This window comes from Nothobranchius furzeri, chromosome 1 (genome assembly GCF_043380555.1).
Source record: "Nothobranchius furzeri strain GRZ-AD chromosome 1, NfurGRZ-RIMD1, whole genome shotgun sequence".
NCBI lineage: Eukaryota > Metazoa > Chordata > Actinopteri > Cyprinodontiformes > Nothobranchiidae > Nothobranchius > Nothobranchius furzeri.
In genome coordinates, this window is record NC_091741.1 from 71,473,650 (window position 1) to 71,492,025 (window position 18,376).

Below are 18,376 nucleotides of genomic sequence, written 5' to 3' on the forward strand. Positions count from 1 at the left end.
GTGAGACAGAATTCACAGTAGGGCTGCACAATATATCGAAAAATTATCGTCATCGGGATAACAGGACGTGCGATAGGCCCATCGCAAAGCACGTCAAAAACGGCGATAAATGTTTGGTTCAAACATTTCCATCCGTGTCATACATCAACTTTTTGTAAACCAGCTCTGTTTTTTACGCGGAAGTATTATTTGACCAATCAAATGCAGCCCTTCTGATTTGCAGCCAATCCGATGGTTCAGTTCACGTAACAGACCCACCCCCTACATCAGGGGCGTCAAACTCAAACTCACAAGGGGCCGAAATGAAACTCTGGGACGGAGTCGAGGGCCAAACTTAATATTTTTGAAAAGGTTACGGCAAATTTGCACATTTTCTTTAGCAACATATATGCAATTTTGAACCTTTAAATTTGGAAACAAACTTATTTCTGCATTAACACTGAATGTGGAATAACCAAATTACACACGAGCAAGTCAGTTTTAAATAAAAGGCATCAGTGGTATTCATTACTTGTGGTATAATCAGCATTTTAAAATCTATTCAGGATTTATGTTTTCTCGTTTATTGTATTCATTTTTCTTATTTTTTATTCTCCTTTTTTTTCTCCTGTAATACGTGTCATCGCTGCTGTGACATCTAGCTTTCCCCACTGAGGAACAATAAAGGGATTTTCTATTCTATTCATCTATCTGCAGCCTTTCCACTTCCTGTTTACTGTAGGTTAAATCTTTTCTCACGGGCCAACAACAAAATAAAATTATCATTTTATCTTAAATGAAAATGCAACATCTCACCTGTTAACTTTCACGTTTTGGAGCAGAAAAAGAGCAGAAAACCAACATATTTAAAGCTCAGTTTGTTCCACTGGTTTACTGTGATGCTCACCTGTTCCAGCCAGATACCTGCATCATGGGGTTGATCTGAGCTGAGGAGGAGACTCCTATTGTTTTGTTCATCTTCATCATAATGACAACATTAGATGACAACAGGTGCTCACATAGGTTTGTGCTGTTGAACATGTCTGAGCAGCTTGACCACGTTGTTGTGTGTCGGGGAGGAAACACGACGACAGCAAACACAGAGCGTGTCGCTGCTCGCTGGAGTTATATCAGCTATGTCTGGAAGTTAGTTGAAAAGCTTTCTCTTTCAGTCGTGAACACATTGACTACGTTTACATGCAGCCAATATCCGGGTTATGATCGGGTTAAGGTCGGTTTTCGGGTTTCTGAGTTGATCGGGATAACCCGTTTACAAGAAAGAGGCAACCCTAATTTGCATAACCCGTTTTCAATGCGGACTTTGGGGTAGCGTCAGGACGTATGGATGGCGTCAAGACGCAATATGCGTCATTTCCAGGTCATCTTGTTCCGGTGTCCGAGAAAACAACAACATGTTTCCCAGTTCGGAAGAGATAGCGAGCGCGTTTGTTTGCGCTTTAGTGCTGGTATTGACCCACCAGCAGCTCTTACAACGACTGTGCGTACTGGCCGTCATTCGAAGGAGAGTATGTGAGGAAGAAATTGCAAATATAGAGAGAGCTGCGCTAAACATATCCAACATGTCGAGGGTACCCGTTACCACCAGAGCCCCGCGGACACTTTGGATGAAGGTGCGCAGCCAGGACTGGTGGGAGCGGGTTGTAATGATGGAGTTCACGGTCACTGATTGGCGTGAGAATTTTCGTATGTCACGTCAATCTTTTGCTAAACTTTGTGGTATGATGGAAAGAGTGATGGAGCCCAGCGCAGTAACCATCCGCACACCAGTGCCTACAGGAATGCGCGTTGCAATGGTGCTGTATAAACTAGCAAGCTGTGCCGAGTATCGTTTGATAGCAAACCAATTTGGAGTGCACAAGAGCACCGTGAAGAAGATGGTGTACCTATTCTGCCACGGAATGGTCGACTCTGTCATCAAAACACTGATCCGGGTACCCACTTTGGAGGAGGCATGTGGCATTGCACAAAGATTTGAACGTGCCCACTCCATTCCTCAAATCATAGGTAAAATATTTCCTGCTCTTATGTCTTGTTAATGTCAATAGTTTTCTGAGTAGGCTAAATGTGAACTATACTATGTATGTAGGCTACACTGCTGTGTGCATACTTTTACTTTTTTAATTGTTTTTTACTTTTTATCATAGGTTGTGTGGATGGGAGCCACATCCCTTGCTTGCCTCCAAGTGATGGCTACAGAGACTTCATAAACAGGAAGGGATGGCCATCCTATGTCCTCCAGGGAGTCTGTGATGACAAATACTGGTAGGTGTTTTGCCATTCCCAGCTTTTTTATCCATGATTATGATTTGTATATAATTTTGACAGACACACATCACTAAGCTATATTAGAACCACTCACAAACATCAATTGAGAGGTTCTCTGTTCCACAAAACATCAACAGCTTATATGTACAAATAATTCTGTCATTACTGATCTGAAATAATTTTCCTAATTTTTGCCACTAATCACACCGCTCCCACTACATCTTGATTCACTGTGAAACATTTTCCTTAGTTTTTGGAGTGTGAGCTGCAAAATGCCTGGTTCAGCACATGACGCCAATGCACTCCGCCAGTCAAATCTGTTCAACAATGCACAATCCTTCCCAAAGGTGGGTAATGCATTAAAACTTTAGGTATTTAAATGCAAGTTGCATACCTGCCACATATCTAAGATGTATTATGACATAATTTAGGAAGAATAATATTTCTATCTGTCCCACTTTAGAGAGCAGTGCAGATCGAGGGGCAGGATGTGGATTTCTTCCTGCTGGGAGATCCTGCGTACCCGCTGTTGCCCTGGCTAATGAAGGGCTATCTGCAGTCCCCAAGACTGACACCACAAGAGGAAAGCTTTAACGTCTATTTGAGTTCTGCTAGAACAACTATAGAGATAGCATTTGGTCGACTGAAATCTCGTTTCCGTGTTCTGTTGAAGTGCAGTGACTTCCATTTCACTTTCACACCATACGTGGTAGCAACCTGTTGTGCTCTACACAACTTTTGTGAGATGGAGAAGGAGCATGTTAATCCCAGATGGGCAGAGGAGGCCACATCAGTAGAAAGGCTGTTTCCACAGCCTGTGTCACAGGTAAATAGGGCTGATAACAGTGCAGCCTCAGCTATCAGACGGGCCTTAAAAGATTACCTTGCTGCACGTGTCCCACTCCGTAAGCGCTTAGTAAGAGCATGAGTGTGCAGGACGAACGGGTCTGATAGGAAACAAACAACGTTAAACTGTAAGCTCGATATTTGTCAAACAGCTGTATTTTCTAAGTTTTATAAGATGTTTATCTGCCTTCTCCTTTGTTGCTGTGCACTTCTGAAAAAGAACAGTTATATGCAATGCTCAAATAAAATGTCAACAAATACAAGTTTTCTAGTAAGTTTAATAAAACATTGGTTCTTTAATAAAGCACATAACAAAATAACATTCTGGTTTTGCTTTTTACATGTGAGGTAAAACAGAGGTTCAAGTAAGGCGCTATGGCGCACCTATCCTTCCATAATGGAGAATAAATACATCAACTACTATGGCAGAACAAGGCTCGAGATGTAAATATATTGCACATATGTGGAACAAAGAGTTTTTGAAAATGTTTGTTACATAATAACAAAAGAAGGTGTACAAAAGCTGCAAAAAAGGTGCAAAGTTTAAAATTCTCACAAAAATAATTTTCTACAACAAACTTCATAGGAAATGCACAAAAACAACTGTCAAATAGATGAATGGATTATAAGGTGGGACACTACAGTTGGCAGAATGGTGTAGAATCTTGGTCCTCGCTGTGATCATGTTCAGGCTGATTGTTATGAGAATAGGGAAATCGATGTGGAGGAGCAGGTGGTTGCCTGTTATCAAAATGGTTGTTGTATGGCTGAAACATAGGCTGTGAATGAGAATTACTAAACATGGGTTGAGGAGTTGGCCGCTGGAATAATGCACCTAACCCTGTGAGGAGTTGTGTAACAACCAAACCCATTGAACGGGTCGATTCAGAAAACATTTGAGACATGAATGCCTCATCACTGGCTTGTCTCAACTGCCGTTGCTGCTCAAACCATTGGTTCTGCGTGTGCTGCATTGTCACCAAGAACTGTTGATGCTGAGTCAGTGAAGCAGCTCCACGGTGCCTGAACCTGCGACTTGACCAACCTAGAGCAGACATGACAGGCCTTAGAAAGTGTTGGGTAAGTTCTATCTTAGTGTTCGACTATTATCAATTTTTGCATTCTTATGAAACTTGTGGATTCTAAAAGATGTTTCTTTACCTGTAGGTGACGTGTCAGAATGTCACCTGCGCCTGCATCATAAACATCTCCCTACAATTCTGAGTTTATTAAGAATGCAAAAGTGACAATAGTCCTTAGTTTGGGTCCACGGTTATATTACATAATATCTCATAATCACTGCAATCAAATTATCCACTAAAGAAAGGTACTATTTTCAGACATTACACAAGGAGGAGGAGTGACCTGGGGTTACAATACGCTATAACCAGTTATGCCTTCAGTAACAGTATTTCGAAAGCTCACCAGGAGTAGCTGCAGTGGTATTTGATGGCGGTGTAGACTGGCTAGGCACAGTCATTGAAGGTCCACTTTCTCCAATATTTGCATCTGGCCAGAAATAAAAACAAGCAAAATGTTACAGCTTGATGTTAAAAACGATGTTACTGATAGGTTAAACACAGATGGGTCAACGCATGTATCTACCTCCGAGAGCGAAGCCCTTTGTTGGCATATGTATTGGATTGAGCAAGTCATGTGACTTACCTGTGTTTTCATCATCATCATCCTCTCCTTCAAGATGTGAGCCACTTCCACTTGTTGTATCGCTTGCTGTAGGTGTGGCTGCGTCTGTCTGGTCAAGCGTTCCATAACTGTCTGTAAAATAGCATTAATACAATTCGTATGAAATAATAATAAAAAAAAGATGTCTTTTTACACATCGTGAAACCACAAAACAGCAACAAACAGACTTTACATTTATGTGACGTTTACTATAATTATTAATCTGGGGCAGTGCATGTTAGGCAGCATTTGTGTTACAAATTAGTTACATTCCTATTTATTATAACAATGGTGCTAACAATGTGGGACTAAGTTACGTAGCTACTGTGCTTGGAGAAGGCGCGCAAACCTACCTTGCTGGTCGGTTGACTGCTCCTGTACGTCCTCAAATCCAATATCTACCCCACTTTCTTCAGCTGTACTGATGGGTCTATTGCCCAAAATGTCGTCCATTAAATCAAACTGTGGAAAAGAAGATGGATTGGACCCGCTAGTACTGTTTTGTTTCTTCGCCTTGTAGTAGGCCTTTTTCAGCGTCTTCCAGCGGTACTTCACTTGGTCTGGTGTCCTTACAAACCCCGCTTCGCGTAACTTTTCGGTTACCTTCTTGTAGATTTCGCTGCCTCTGTACTTTTGGCCGTCTATGAAAGACATAACATTCATACTTTTCACCAGACCGATGAACACAGAGGTTTCCTCGTCACTCCAAAAGTGTGGTGCTGTGCCGCGACTCGCCATGTTGCTCCCAATTAGAGCTGAAACAACTAATCGATTTAATCGATTATAATCGATTATTAAAATAGTTAACAACTTTTTTAGTCATCGATTAGTTGTTTAATAATCATATTTTACCGCATAAAGTCTATTTTTTACCACAATCTGACATCGGTTACAATCTGTTAAATTTGCCGCCAGTGGGTGGCAGTAATGAGCCACTGATCTACCAGTGGAGCCGTAGAAGAAGAAATGAGCCAATAAGTGCCCTCGGTTTTCATGACGTATCACGTTACTGACGCTCATCTTGCTGTGAGAGATGGCGGATCAAGAAGAAATACGGAAGAAAAATAGAAGCGACAAAACAAGAGAAACCCTGGACAAAAACCTCATGAGTACTGGAGCATTTCACTCTAGATGCTTTTAAAAGACGGGTGACCTGCAAAATATGCAAAAACCATGGCACGACGGAAGCACGACGTCCCTATGTGAACATTTGAGACGAAAACATGTGGGAGCTGATGCAGCAGAGGAAAGTCCGGTGAATCCGGTAAGTAACAGAAAATAAACAAGCTAACACAGATCAAATTTGGGAGCCGAGTTCGTTATAGTGAATGTTAAACAGGTTTTTTTGCCGCGTCAGTCTACGGCGTTCTACTTCTGATTGACTAGATGCAATCGTGAATCTCCTCCGTGTTGTGTATCATGCGCTTGCCAAATTTAGCACGTCTGTTTATAAGAATGTTCTCGTTAAGAGAAAAACGGCACAAACCCATGCTCCTCATTCAAAAAAGGACAACTCAGCGGAGAAAAATATAGAGACGAGCTGTGTCCAGGTGAATATAACGTGGCATAGTTGTACACTTTCAATTTTTAAATACAGGAGAAATTCAGAAAGTCCTTTTTTTTTCCTATTAAAAGGCTGTTTTACTATCTAACGCTGTAAAACGCCTCACAACACATTTTTATCAAAATAAATGATCACTGTATATTAATAATTAATTCAAATAATGTAATATTGATTAAGTGTTGTAGTGTGTGTGCTGCTTTATTTTATATGTGTACTTATTTCAGTCTATTTGTGTTTCTTATGCAGAAAAAAACGAGCAACGATGGACAACTACATGGGGAACAAGACACTCACCCCCCAGCAATGAATACCGCTTACAAACTTTAGATTTTGCATTATTTTTTATGCAATTTGCCTCTTATATTTTGATGCCCAAAATTATTCTGGACTGATATTTTGCACTGTTTAGCTCATTTTACACCGCTGACTGTGTTCATGTGCAATAAAATAGATTGCAGTCAACTGCACAATTGTCTTATGTTTTTCTTTTTCTTAACTGAAATGTATTCATCACTTGTATAGGTTAAATAGCTAAACAATAACAAACCGATTAATCGATTAATCGAAAAAAATAATCGACAGATTAATCGATTATGAAAATAATCGTTAGTTGCAGCCCTACTCCCAATTGTTTACTTCCGGTATTCTGGCGCATACAAGACGTCTCGCTACTCAAAAGACCAAGATTCCTTGCGAACAGAGCAAGCGCAGAACACACGCTCGGATGGGGATATCCCGATATGCGTTTACACGACCAAACATTCGGGTTAGAAAAGGGTTACCCCAGGTGCAGTAACCGGGTTTTTAAAAACCCGGTTATGAGCAAATCCGGGTTTTTGACGGTGTTTACATGGCCGTGCCGAACCGGGTTATTGCGAATATCCGGGTTTTAAAAGGGTTACTGGCAGCATGTAAACGCACTGATTACTGAGCGGCTACAATCTCCGTTTCTGGGCTTCAACGTCAGAAAATAGCTGAGTGAACTCGGCGCTGAGTGAGAAGAGTGTAGTTTGTCCGAGACAGCGGAGCTGCAGAGACCGGCAGCAGGCGCTGAAAAAACACAAAGGAGGGGGCTTCGTCGGCTCCGCGCTGACGCCGCAAAGCATCATGGGAGTTGAAGTCTTTGTGGTAAAATCGGCCAGCGGGCCAGTTTTAATATATTTTTGATATTTATCTTGCGGGCCACATAAAAATGCTCCGCGGGCCGCATCTGGCCCGCGGGCCTTGACTCTGACATATGTGCCCTACATAAACCCTTAGGCTGGAAAGCAACAACCGAACTGAGTTAGCGGCGCCATTCTCTTGTTCGTCATGCTGGCTCAGATTAACGAACACACTTTGTGCTGAGGTTTCTGGATTCAGCGCTGCTTTCAAACGTGAACGTGAGTCTGCTCGGTGTCGTTAATCATTTTTACCGGGCTGACTCCGACACGTGCCGCTGAACCAACCCACCTTCATGTCGCTAGTGTTCCACCGGGTGGTGATGTTAGCCCCAGGCTCCGGTTAGCTTCCAGCTAAAAGGCTACAGCACTCTCCTCCCAGTCCCACCCTGCTAAAGAGGGCCTGGAAAAGTTCCCCCACACATCAAAGTGATTTTTCATTTATGAGCTTTTATAAACTTGTTAATCAGGATAGTTGATTTGCTGCTGCACATAAGCTGTCAGTCAGAAGCTCTGCTAGCCGGTTATCTTAAGAGGAGCTAGTTCAATTTGTTAGCTTGTTATCAGAATCATAGTTGCAGTTTCATCATCTGAGCTGCTTTTTAAGATCTAGGTAAACTTGTTGAATTTGGGGTTAAAACCAAATTTTTTCACATATTTTCCATGTAGTTTTTTGCCAGTTCCTCTTCTGAAAGGTAGACAATTGTTTTTCTCTTTCCCTCAGAAAATCTTAATATTCTCCTAGTTTGGCCCAGCACAGTTCACTTCCCAATTACAGCAACAGCCTTATATCATAACCACATAAATGGAGAAAATGCTCAGTAGCAATGAGAAAATTTGCTGTTGCATTTAAGTGATGTTAACTATTATTTAACATTTAAACTTATTTTCTGATTTTTTATTTATTTATTCAAAAACCCTGGTAAGGGACGTTTTTCTGTATTTGGAGCATCAGAAAAAGTTTTATGGTGGAGGTGATGTTTTAAAGTCACTGAGAAACTGCATGCATGCAGTTTGTTGTTTTGCTGCTAATACAGTAGCAGGTGCAGCTGCTAATACAGTAGCAGGTGCAGCTGCACATTTTTGCAATAAAAATGTTATGTTGTAATGGAATTCATGCATTAGTTTTGTTTGCTTTGAACCCAGAGCAGACGTCACACGCCAGATGACATCAACACTGCATACTTTAGTATTTGTTCATTTATCGTGAGTAATATCGATATCGCAATATTAAGCACTGTTATCGAATATTGCAAGTTTTCCTAATATTGTGCAGCCCTAATTCACAGCAAAGTTTAGATATTGCAGCGATCTGTCTTGGATTGTTACTTCTCTGTAGTTTAGTGGGGGGTTTTTTTATGTATAAAGGAGGACGAGTCCAAGTATGACACCAAAGTGAGAGTTTTAAAAGCGAAGCTGTAACGTCCAGCAATGGTCAGTTTAGGTACAGTCTGATCTTTCAACATCCATTCAACATCTGGTCAGAAAGGAGACACAATATTGCATGTGTTCCCTTTAAATGAGCCTGCCTTCATACCAGCTCACAGACTGCAAGTCTGAAAGATAAACAATAACTTTCTTTCCCAAGGTCCCATCTGTCTGCTTCCACAGAAGGAACAACTCCAGCTCGAATCAGTTGCTAAAATCAAAAATGATTTCCTAAATCAATGTGAACTTCTTTCATGACTCATAATCTAGATAACCATTAAATAAACATTTGTTTATTACTACTTATAATAATTATTGTACAATGAAATGCTTCATTAATCTGAGCTCACTGAATGGATGTTATGTTATGTTTGTCTACTAGAACCTGCCATGTGTTCAACATGTTTTGATGATGAGGTCCTCACACCTGCACTCACACAATAACAAGTACGGTTAAGTTAAACTCCAACACATAGAGACTTTTAAACCAGTCAGAACATCCTGTATCAAGAAGGCGTGTTTCTGAGTTGTCTTGGTAGCAGATCTCAAACTTGTCAGCTTCTGATTGGCTGTGCAAGTCATAACATCAAAACCTTAAAACTGGATCATCCTGAGTGATTCGACAGTTCCGTAGAATTGCTCAGACCGGCCATCTGTAGCAAAACCTCTTTAAACATCGAAGATTTTGACACATCGTCAAAACCTTTTCTTTTTTTTTTTGCACCTGATGAGCTGATGAGCAAATGGTTCCTGCAGAAACAAAGCTGATATTGTTAGACTCCTTAAGAGTCTGCCAGACGCACTGTTCCATCCAGCTGTTGTGACCCGAGACATCTCTGGACTGAAGAGTCTGTACCACGGTATTCTACAGCCCTCAGGCGCCAGAGGTCAGCCGACCCCTGCGACTTTTGGATCCACCAAGAGGGTCTCTCAAAAACGGGTGAAGTAGAGATGACCAATCGCGTCTGATGTTCTTCTGATGATAACAACTTTATAGCTTAGAGCAAACCAAATTCTTTTCACCAGAACTCAGCTTACTTTAACTCAGTTAATTAGTCATGTTTTAAATTGTTTGTAAAATAAATTCTTACTTTTGTAAACCTGACTCTTTCTTGAAATAACGTGAAGTGTGGTTGATCACTGAAAAAGCAAAGAACCAAGATCTTCTGAATTAAATTCTAGAATCTTCTGAATAATTACAATAAAGACCTAGCAGGTTAATATTTTATATTTATATAGAATAGTACATATTCCTGGTCATAACAAATAAAATCATCAATTTGTCTATGCTACAAAGCTTCCTTTTTGAGGAGGATGAGTTGGGTCATGAATTGACACAAAGAATAAGTGTTTTCAGCTTTTCAGCTTTGTTTTGGTTAGCGGTCTGCTTAGTGATGTATGCTTTCGGGAGGTGCGCTCATGACGTAGCATGTCCTGCTGGAGAGAGACGTCGTGCAGTCTGCCTCACAGAAATCTTGCATCGTACAGTGTCCCACCCCTCTGGAATTCTCACAGTGTGACATGAACAATCCTGTCCAATGGCCAAATATCACACAGTGTGATTCGGGCTTAACAGAGACACAAGTTATTCCTGTGTGTAATAAGCATGGGTTATGAGTAACGACTGAAGAAATTGTGCACTAAAAAGTGAATATATGATCATTTTAAACACAGGAGACCACCGAGCGTACCTGGTGTTGTATCAAAAAGCATTTTCCCTCTGCAGAAGCGAACAGTTTTAGTCTGTCACTTGCTGTAACTCTCCTGTCTGCTGCTATATTTTGGTGAGTTGAGTCAGACTGACGCAACGAGAGGCATCACTAATTGCATTGAAAGCCTTTGAATTGTAAATGTTTCTAACCATGCGGAGCCTAAAGGTTCCCTCCATTGGACTCCTTTGCAGTGTTGAGTCCATGAATGATGGCAGCTCCTTCCTGGATCAACCACACCTACTAACTGCAGCAACTTTCTACCCGATAACTCCTACTGTGCTATCTACTACCATATATTCTGCCCTTTGTCACAGATTTATGGACATGCTTTCTAAGTGCAGCCAAGGCGTAGATGAGATCCCTTTTAGTGACCTAAAGATTGAATGTCTGATTTTTGCAGATGATGTGGTCCTGTTGGCTTCATCAGACCGTGATCTCTGGCTCTTGCTGGAGTGGTTCACAGCGGAGTGTAAAGTAGCTGGGATGAGAATGAGCACCTCTAAATGCAAGACCGTGTTCTTAAGTTGGAAAATGATAGAATGTCTCCTCTGGGTCAGGGACAAGGTCCTGCCTCAAGTAGAGGAGATTAATGACGTTTTCACATCTGGCCTAGCCCCTCTATAGGCAAGCCGGCAGTGGGTGTGTTGGGTCAGCTCCGTACAAAGCAGACTGCTGAAGAGTCAGCTGAGCAAGGAAAATGCACAGATTACACAGATGTGAACACATTATACCTAACCAGGGCTGGTCCATGCCAACCCAGATGTGAAAGCACCACAAGTATCTCAAAGTCTTGTTCACTAGTGAGGGAATGATCACTCATGAGAGGGAGATCGACATGTGGATTGCTGCTGTATCTAGAGTAATGTGGGCGCTGTACCGGTCTGTCATGCAGAAAAGAGAACGGAGCCAGATTAACTGGCCAATTTACGTTCCAACCATCACATATGGTCACGAGTTTGGGTAGTGACCAAAAGAATTAGTCAGGTCTGGGATACAAAAAGCCAAAATGGGTTTTCTCCCCAGGGTATCTGGGCTTTCCATTAGAGATAGGGTGAAAAGCTCAGTCATCCAGGAGGGCCTCGGAGTAGATCTGCTGCTCCTCCACATCGAGAGTAACCAGTTGAGTTATGATCCCACCTGGATTCCTCCCGTTGTAGCATGTAATTCACAAACGCTTCTATATTTGAATACAATTTAGACTGGATTATGTTGCCAACCCGTACATAATAAAATAGATATGTCACCATTACATTGTTACTAGTAGATATTACATAATATTATAAGTCCTAGTAGATTTCTACTGAAGATGTTACTGAAATAATAATTCTACAGATCACATGTGAATATATTTAGAAATGTTTAGACAAGGATGAGCGATATTAAACCAGGGTATAGAGCTCCGGACGTCACGTGACTCTCAGAGAGTAGACGCCATGTTGGCAGGCAACAAAGGTAAACAAAATGAACAGGATCAGCTTGGATTTCACTTCGTCAGAGTTTACTTCACACTTTAAAACCAAAGAAATTGTTTTATATAGTCAGAAATTAAATAGACTAAACATCTCCGACCCTTACCATGCCCCTGGGATATTTTTTAAAAACGCCAGAAGCTGTCGGAGTGGACCTGGCCAGGGAACGCCTTGGGATTCCCCCGGAGGAGCTGGCCTAAGTGGCTGGGGAGAGGGAAGTCTGGGCCTCTCGACTTAGGCTACTGCCCCCGCAAGCCGACTCCGGATAAGCGGATGAAATTGGATGGATGGACAAATAACATAGATTTACATGTAAGTAGTTTAAATAGAGTGCTGTTTGAATGTATAAACTGAACGACAAGAGAAATCACTAGTCTGATTTTTTTCCATGAAAAAGATAAAAATGTCAGGCAGGAGCGTCTCAGGATCTGTCTGAGATCTGTCTCGGTGAGACAGATAATAGCAATCCAAAGTGCTTTTTATGTGTGATCTGAAAATTGATCAACCATTGCTTAAAAATTAAATACAGCTTAGCCGGTTAATAGCTGTGATCATAGAACACAAACGGCAGCACTCAGAAACCACGAAGCAACGTTTTACGTGATGTTTACTTGTTGCTATGAGTAATAAGACGGAAAAAGCCACGCCAAAATAAGTTTAGGAAGCCCACTAAGAATCGTAATAAAAGCATTTAAAATGAATACCATACACAGTTGAGGAAACGTTGGTTTAAGTACCTGATATGAAGTGGTCGCTGCATAAGCAAAAACCTTTACTCTCGGGATCCCACAGTTTCATTTTAGCCCGGTCACTAGCGTGTTTTATTACAATGATCCAATGTTTGCGGCGCTCCAGATCTTGGGGAATCCTGTAGATGGCTCATTCCTTATGTCGTCCGCGTCTGTTCTGCATCCTGGGGCACAACAGGAATCTACCATATTTACCGTTTGATTGAGTTTTCTGACAATAACAAATAGTCCAGCTGACGGCTTCTACCTGCCAATATGGCGCCGTTTCGATTTGAACTGTTGCATGCCGGGAGAAGTGACGTCAACTCCCAGAGCTCTATATGCAGGAATCTCAAAATTAAATTTAAGACTTTTCAAGACTTTTTAAGACCTTGTAAAAATAAAATTAAGTCTATCGCAAAGAACTAATCAAATGTTAAACACTTATATATTGTTTTTAAATACTGCATCGCTTCGTTTTCCACTTCATGTTGGGTTACGTCCCACCCGGGACAGCGAGGCTGTAGCAATAATATGTAAAGCCACATGGTACAAAAATACAAACCGCACGCATAGACGAACAAAATATATTTATTTTTAGTTTACATGCATCTATTTTTCATACCCGCGAACTCCGAGGCTGTGAAAAAAAGTGACAACTACAATAACTCCCCCAAACAAGGTCCTCACGTGCTGCAGGTGTTCATCTATTCTACAGTGGGTTTTGTAGTGACCTCTGACATTTATATACTTTTATTTTATTGAGAACATTTAAAAAATATATTTTTTTTTCATGTGATGTTTTTGCAAAATGCAAGCAACTTTCTACCAGTCCTACGAATCATGAAAGCTAAATATAATAAGCTAACAGAACTGATCAGATAATGATTAGGGATCATCATATAATAATTAACTATTATTATGAAACTAATTCACAAAACACCAAACATAAAAACATCTGAAAATATTCCAAATTACTGTAATCATTCTTCAGTAGGATGACCAGATCCCAACTCCCCACATGTGGGACAGAGACTGCTCACTGTGGGACATGAAGCTTCAATGTAACCAGATAAAGTTAAAATGTTAATCTATTCTGCCTTTTATCTCCAACATGACTGTTAAATATACATAGAAATAATATATAATTGATGTCTTATTTGTTCGATTTGAATTAAACTTGAACAAGCAAATAGCAAAAGCTTTAATGTTGTTTCTCAGTTCCTCTGCAGCTACCACAGCTTAACTCAGACTGGACCTTCTGCTGTGGCTCTGAGTAACTTTAGTTACAGTTACTTTAAACCAGGGGTGTCAAACATGCGGCCCGCGGGCCGGATCCGGCCCGCAAGCGGGTTAAATCCGGCCCGCGAGATGGCTGTGTAAAATTTATTTTCATGTTTTACAATGTAGAGTGAAAATAAATGTATCTTTGTGAGCAAGTTTTCTCTGTAATGAGTATAAATAATACAAAGCTGCGCTCAAGGCTCACACAAGAACTTGAATCCCATCCTGAAGTCGGCCGCCACTCAGGATGTGACTTCTGATATTGATGTGCCGGTGAAAGCTAAAAGATGTTAAGTAAAATGAGTCAAATATACTTTAAGTGCTGCATGGAACTGATCTAGCCATGTGATCTGTAAGCTCTTTGAATCACTGAGGAATGTTTATTTAATTTATTGATTTTTTTTTTTTTTTTCAAATTTTCAAGTAAACTTCAGGTGTTGTACTTGTACTATTTTGGATACACTGTCCTCAGGCTCCAGCCTTGTTTTATATCGATTGTATCAAAACAAAGAAAACAATCTGAAGTTTTTTTTTATTTACCGGTCCGACCCACTTGGGACTAGATTTCCCTCAATGTGGCCCCTGAGCTAAAATGAGTTTGACACCCCTGCTTCAAACAATCAACTGATTTTATAAATAAAGAAAGGCCCACTATAAAATAATTAAGGTTTAAGCAGCTTTTTAAAGTTTTCACTGAATATTTGTGCTGACTTTCCACAACAGAATGATAGTAAAAGTACCAGTAACATCTTTAGATCTACTTATGTTCATTTTCCACTAATAACATCTCACTGAGAACAGATCCATAGTGTTTTGCAAGTTTTTCTTCTTGATTTCAAATCTCTTATATAACATGTAGGGAAGACGTGCCTAAAGGGTTTAGCTTGTACAAACCTGAAAAAACAATTGCAGCAGCTTGTCTGTCAGAATCTTCTTTAGGTTAGGATGGACCTGTCTAATTCCTGGGAAAGCAGTTTTTGACCAACACTTGAACTCAACTCCTCCCCCTCCCAAAAAAAAAATAAATAAATAAAAAAAGAACACAAGCCTCAGGAAACATCAGTGACTGCAAAGGAGACAAACCTGCTAAAGTTCTGGACAGAAAACTGGTATCTGGAGGGGATTTTGATGATTGTACGAACTTTAAGCTCCAGCCACAGCGAGATGTTGAAGCGACAGTAGTAGCGGCGCCGTGATACCGGCTACCGCTGCGTGTTTTTCCCTAGCTGTCTCTGTGACTGTGATTGGTCAAATGGCGACTCGTGACCCACTAACAAAGATGGGTTTGTGAAGAGGATGAACACTCCTCATTTTTCTGAAACAAATTCTTATACAGAGCCACTGAAACCCGACCAAAGACTCACCTTCCCTAAAACAAAAAGTCTTTGATTCACGTGAACACATTTGGTTTCATAAACGGCAATTTTCGCTGAAAAGCATCAAGTTTGCAAGTATGAAACGAACGTATTTTAAAATCACGTCAACACGAATGTCATGAGCTGGGGGTGAGTATTCGTCTCTCTACATGAAATCTCTGAGTTGTGTCTTGCAGGAGAGGGAGCGGCAGCTGCACCTGATCAGCTAATCAGCGGGTTGGCTTCTTAAGGAGGAGGGTGACACTACTTGACGCCGGATGATTGCTACTGACTGGTAGTTTCCAGCCCTCATATTTGGCTCTTGGTTTTTGTGAACATTATTACGTGTACTTTTTCCTAGGACTTTTGTGACTTTACGTCTCTTGGATCTCTGACCTCAGGTTCTCCCCGTCTCTGGATTATTCCCTCACCACGCTCAGTGGGACTCTGCTCTGCTCACACGCCACGCCATCCATTCACCTCTGACCGACCCGCTCTCCAACGACTACCTGCTCCCTCTCCAACTCTGGAACCGCTCACCTGGATACCCCCGGCTCGTTACCCATCCCCTCACTCGCTGAACTCATTTTACCCCAGTAAGTCCCCTCACTCGTTATCTGTTGGACTTAAAGTTCTCAGGACTCACCTCTAATCTGCTCTCCCCTCCAGACGCTGTGTTTCCCGTTTTCCCTGTCCACTGGAATTCCCAGTGTGCCCTCAGTTACCGTTATCCACAATTAAAAATATTATTTTTCATTATACCGTCTCCTTGGTTGATTCTGCATGTCTTGGGTTAGACACCTTCCTCAGAACATGACAACGAACCAAATTTAAGACTTTACTAAATCGATTAAGACTTTAAGACTTTTAAGGGTCTTAATTTTCCTTTCATCAAATTCAAGACTTAAGACTTTTTTAAGACCCCGCAGATACCCTGTAAACCTATAATTTTAATGAACTGCAAGTCAAATTTTGTTCCATAAAATATTTATTATCTGTAAATATCAGCTGAGAAAAGGGAACTAGACAACATCTATTTAATACACACTGTTGATCCCTTAACCATTTTGTTGTTTTATTTTTCTATAATTTTAGCAGCAGACAACAGTCTCGTTTCACTTGAAACCAGGGTCCGAAATTAAATTTTTTACTCACCGGCCAAGTTGGCTGGTAGATGATGAAAATCTACCGGCCAAGCATATCTTTTACCGGCCAAAATTCTAAATGATTTAGATCTACCTAAACAGGGTAACTGCAGGTTTAAGGGAACCAAATTTAAGACTTTTTGAGACCTTTTTAAGGCCACTTTGACCAAATTTAAGCTATTTTTTAAAATTAAATTTAAGCTATAATTTCCAGCTATTGCCTGGAACCGGTGCTATCTACGTCACGATCGTGGGATTGGTCATCCAGTTACCATTAAACTTGCACTTCCCCATGGCGCAAGCTCCCACTTGCTTAACCAGCTAACGTGCTCATCTTAAAATAGTTCCCTTTCACAACCAACTGAACGTGCACGGTTCCGCTTACGCCAACATCGTACACAAAAAAAACAACTAACTAGAAATTCACAAAAATTTCATAGAAATAAAAGAATCTTGTTTATTGGGTCTTTGGTAATTTAAGACCTCTGGAAACTGTATTTAAGGATTATTTGTCATTTTTAAGGATTTTCAAGGCCTTAAATTTAGAAAAGAAAATTTAAGACTTTTTAAGGACCCGCGGATACCCTGCTAAAGCATGTTATTCTATATTATGTTGATTCCAAACAGAGTGACAAAATAATTAAAACATCAATTAATAAGAAAAACAACTCTTTTGTCATTTTTACTATTTATTTATTTATTTTTAGAGATGTTTTTATGAACTCTTTCATTAAAATCTAGTCAGACTCCTTGCTTTCTCTGTCCATGAAGTCTGGCCTCCTGCTTCTGACACAGTCTCTGTGCCAAAGCATTACAGCCTCATTTGGGTCATAGTCCTTGATCTCTGGAGAACACAGCTGCACCATGAGAATATCTGAAAGTGTGTCAGGGCTAGGGTTGTCACGGTAACTGGTGTAGCAGTAAACCCCGGTAAAAAAGTTGACAATAAATAATAACAGTCTTGTTTAAAAAAAAATATATATATATATTATCTAGGTGGATTACCGTGGCTGCGGTGTAGGCGCGGTGACCCTTACCAGCCACCGTATCATCTGCTGAAGTTGCCGGCGGCACATGCGCACTTTGTTGTTTACGACCAAAACTTTCTTTAAGCTAAAGCTGAAATAATGGCCAGAGGAGACGGCAGCACTCGGGACATTTATCCCTCAAAGAAGACAAAGTCGGAAGTATGGGCATTTTTTGGATATTTGAAGAATACTGAGGGACAGTTGTCTGTGAAAGGCAGCAACGCTACGTGGCCATCATAATGTAGCCATTGTCTCACAACTCCGCCATCTCCGGTTCGCCACTTTTCACAAAATCTTGTGGTTACCACTGGTCCTGGTGGTTTTTCTTCCAGTTCGACAAGTTTTCTTTTGGAAGGCTGGCTGACTTCAGTTAAAAACCGCCACATTTCACCGACAGTTTTAACACGAAGCTAACTGCTAACGTGATAAACTGATTGAATGGGATAGGTGGAAATGACGTTGGATGTGGCGCTCACGTTTCGCGTACGTTTGTGTACGTTGCATGCAGGCGGGAGGAGTATCAGAAATCCATGGAAGATGACTGATAAACATAACTAATTTGGTGCAAACATTTACTCGCCAGGTGGCAGGTAGAGCTCAAAAATTTACTCGCCAAATGGAGCAATTTGCTCGCATTTGGAGAGTGGCGAGTGTTAATTTTGGACCCTGCTTGAAATGTTCTCAAATAGAATAGTTGACTAATAGATGG

The 18,376-nt window shown here is 40.9% G+C and overlaps 2 protein-coding genes across 3 annotated transcripts in view; one reads left to right on the top strand and one right to left on the bottom strand.

Moving 5' to 3' along the window:
• LOC107374379 (polycomb group RING finger protein 3) overlaps window positions 1-18,376 on the bottom strand; it is a 98,106-nt gene that overhangs the window by 58,912 nt on the left and 20,818 nt on the right. The window lies entirely within an intron of this gene.
• LOC129157148 (uncharacterized) lies at window positions 1,560-3,193 on the top strand. The gene is made up of 4 exons (XM_054736337.2): window positions 1,560-2,004; window positions 2,145-2,262; window positions 2,516-2,612; window positions 2,729-3,193. Exons 1-4 carry the CDS (start codon window positions 1,560-1,562, stop codon window positions 3,191-3,193), a joined length of 1,125 nt encoding a protein of 374 aa, XP_054592312.2.

Bases quoted from the DNA above. Each gene is read 5' to 3' on its own strand.
- LOC129157148 (XM_054736337.2), top strand. From the start codon at position 1,560: ATGTCGAGGGTACCCGTTACCACCAGAGCCCCGCGGACACTTTGGATG. The intron at 2,005-2,144 runs GTAAAATATTTC...TTTTTATCATAG, and splicing joins CTCCATTCCTCAAATCATAG to GTTGTGTGGATGGGAGCCAC. The intron at 2,613-2,728 runs GTGGGTAATGCA...GTCCCACTTTAG, and splicing joins ATGCACAATCCTTCCCAAAG to AGAGCAGTGCAGATCGAGGG.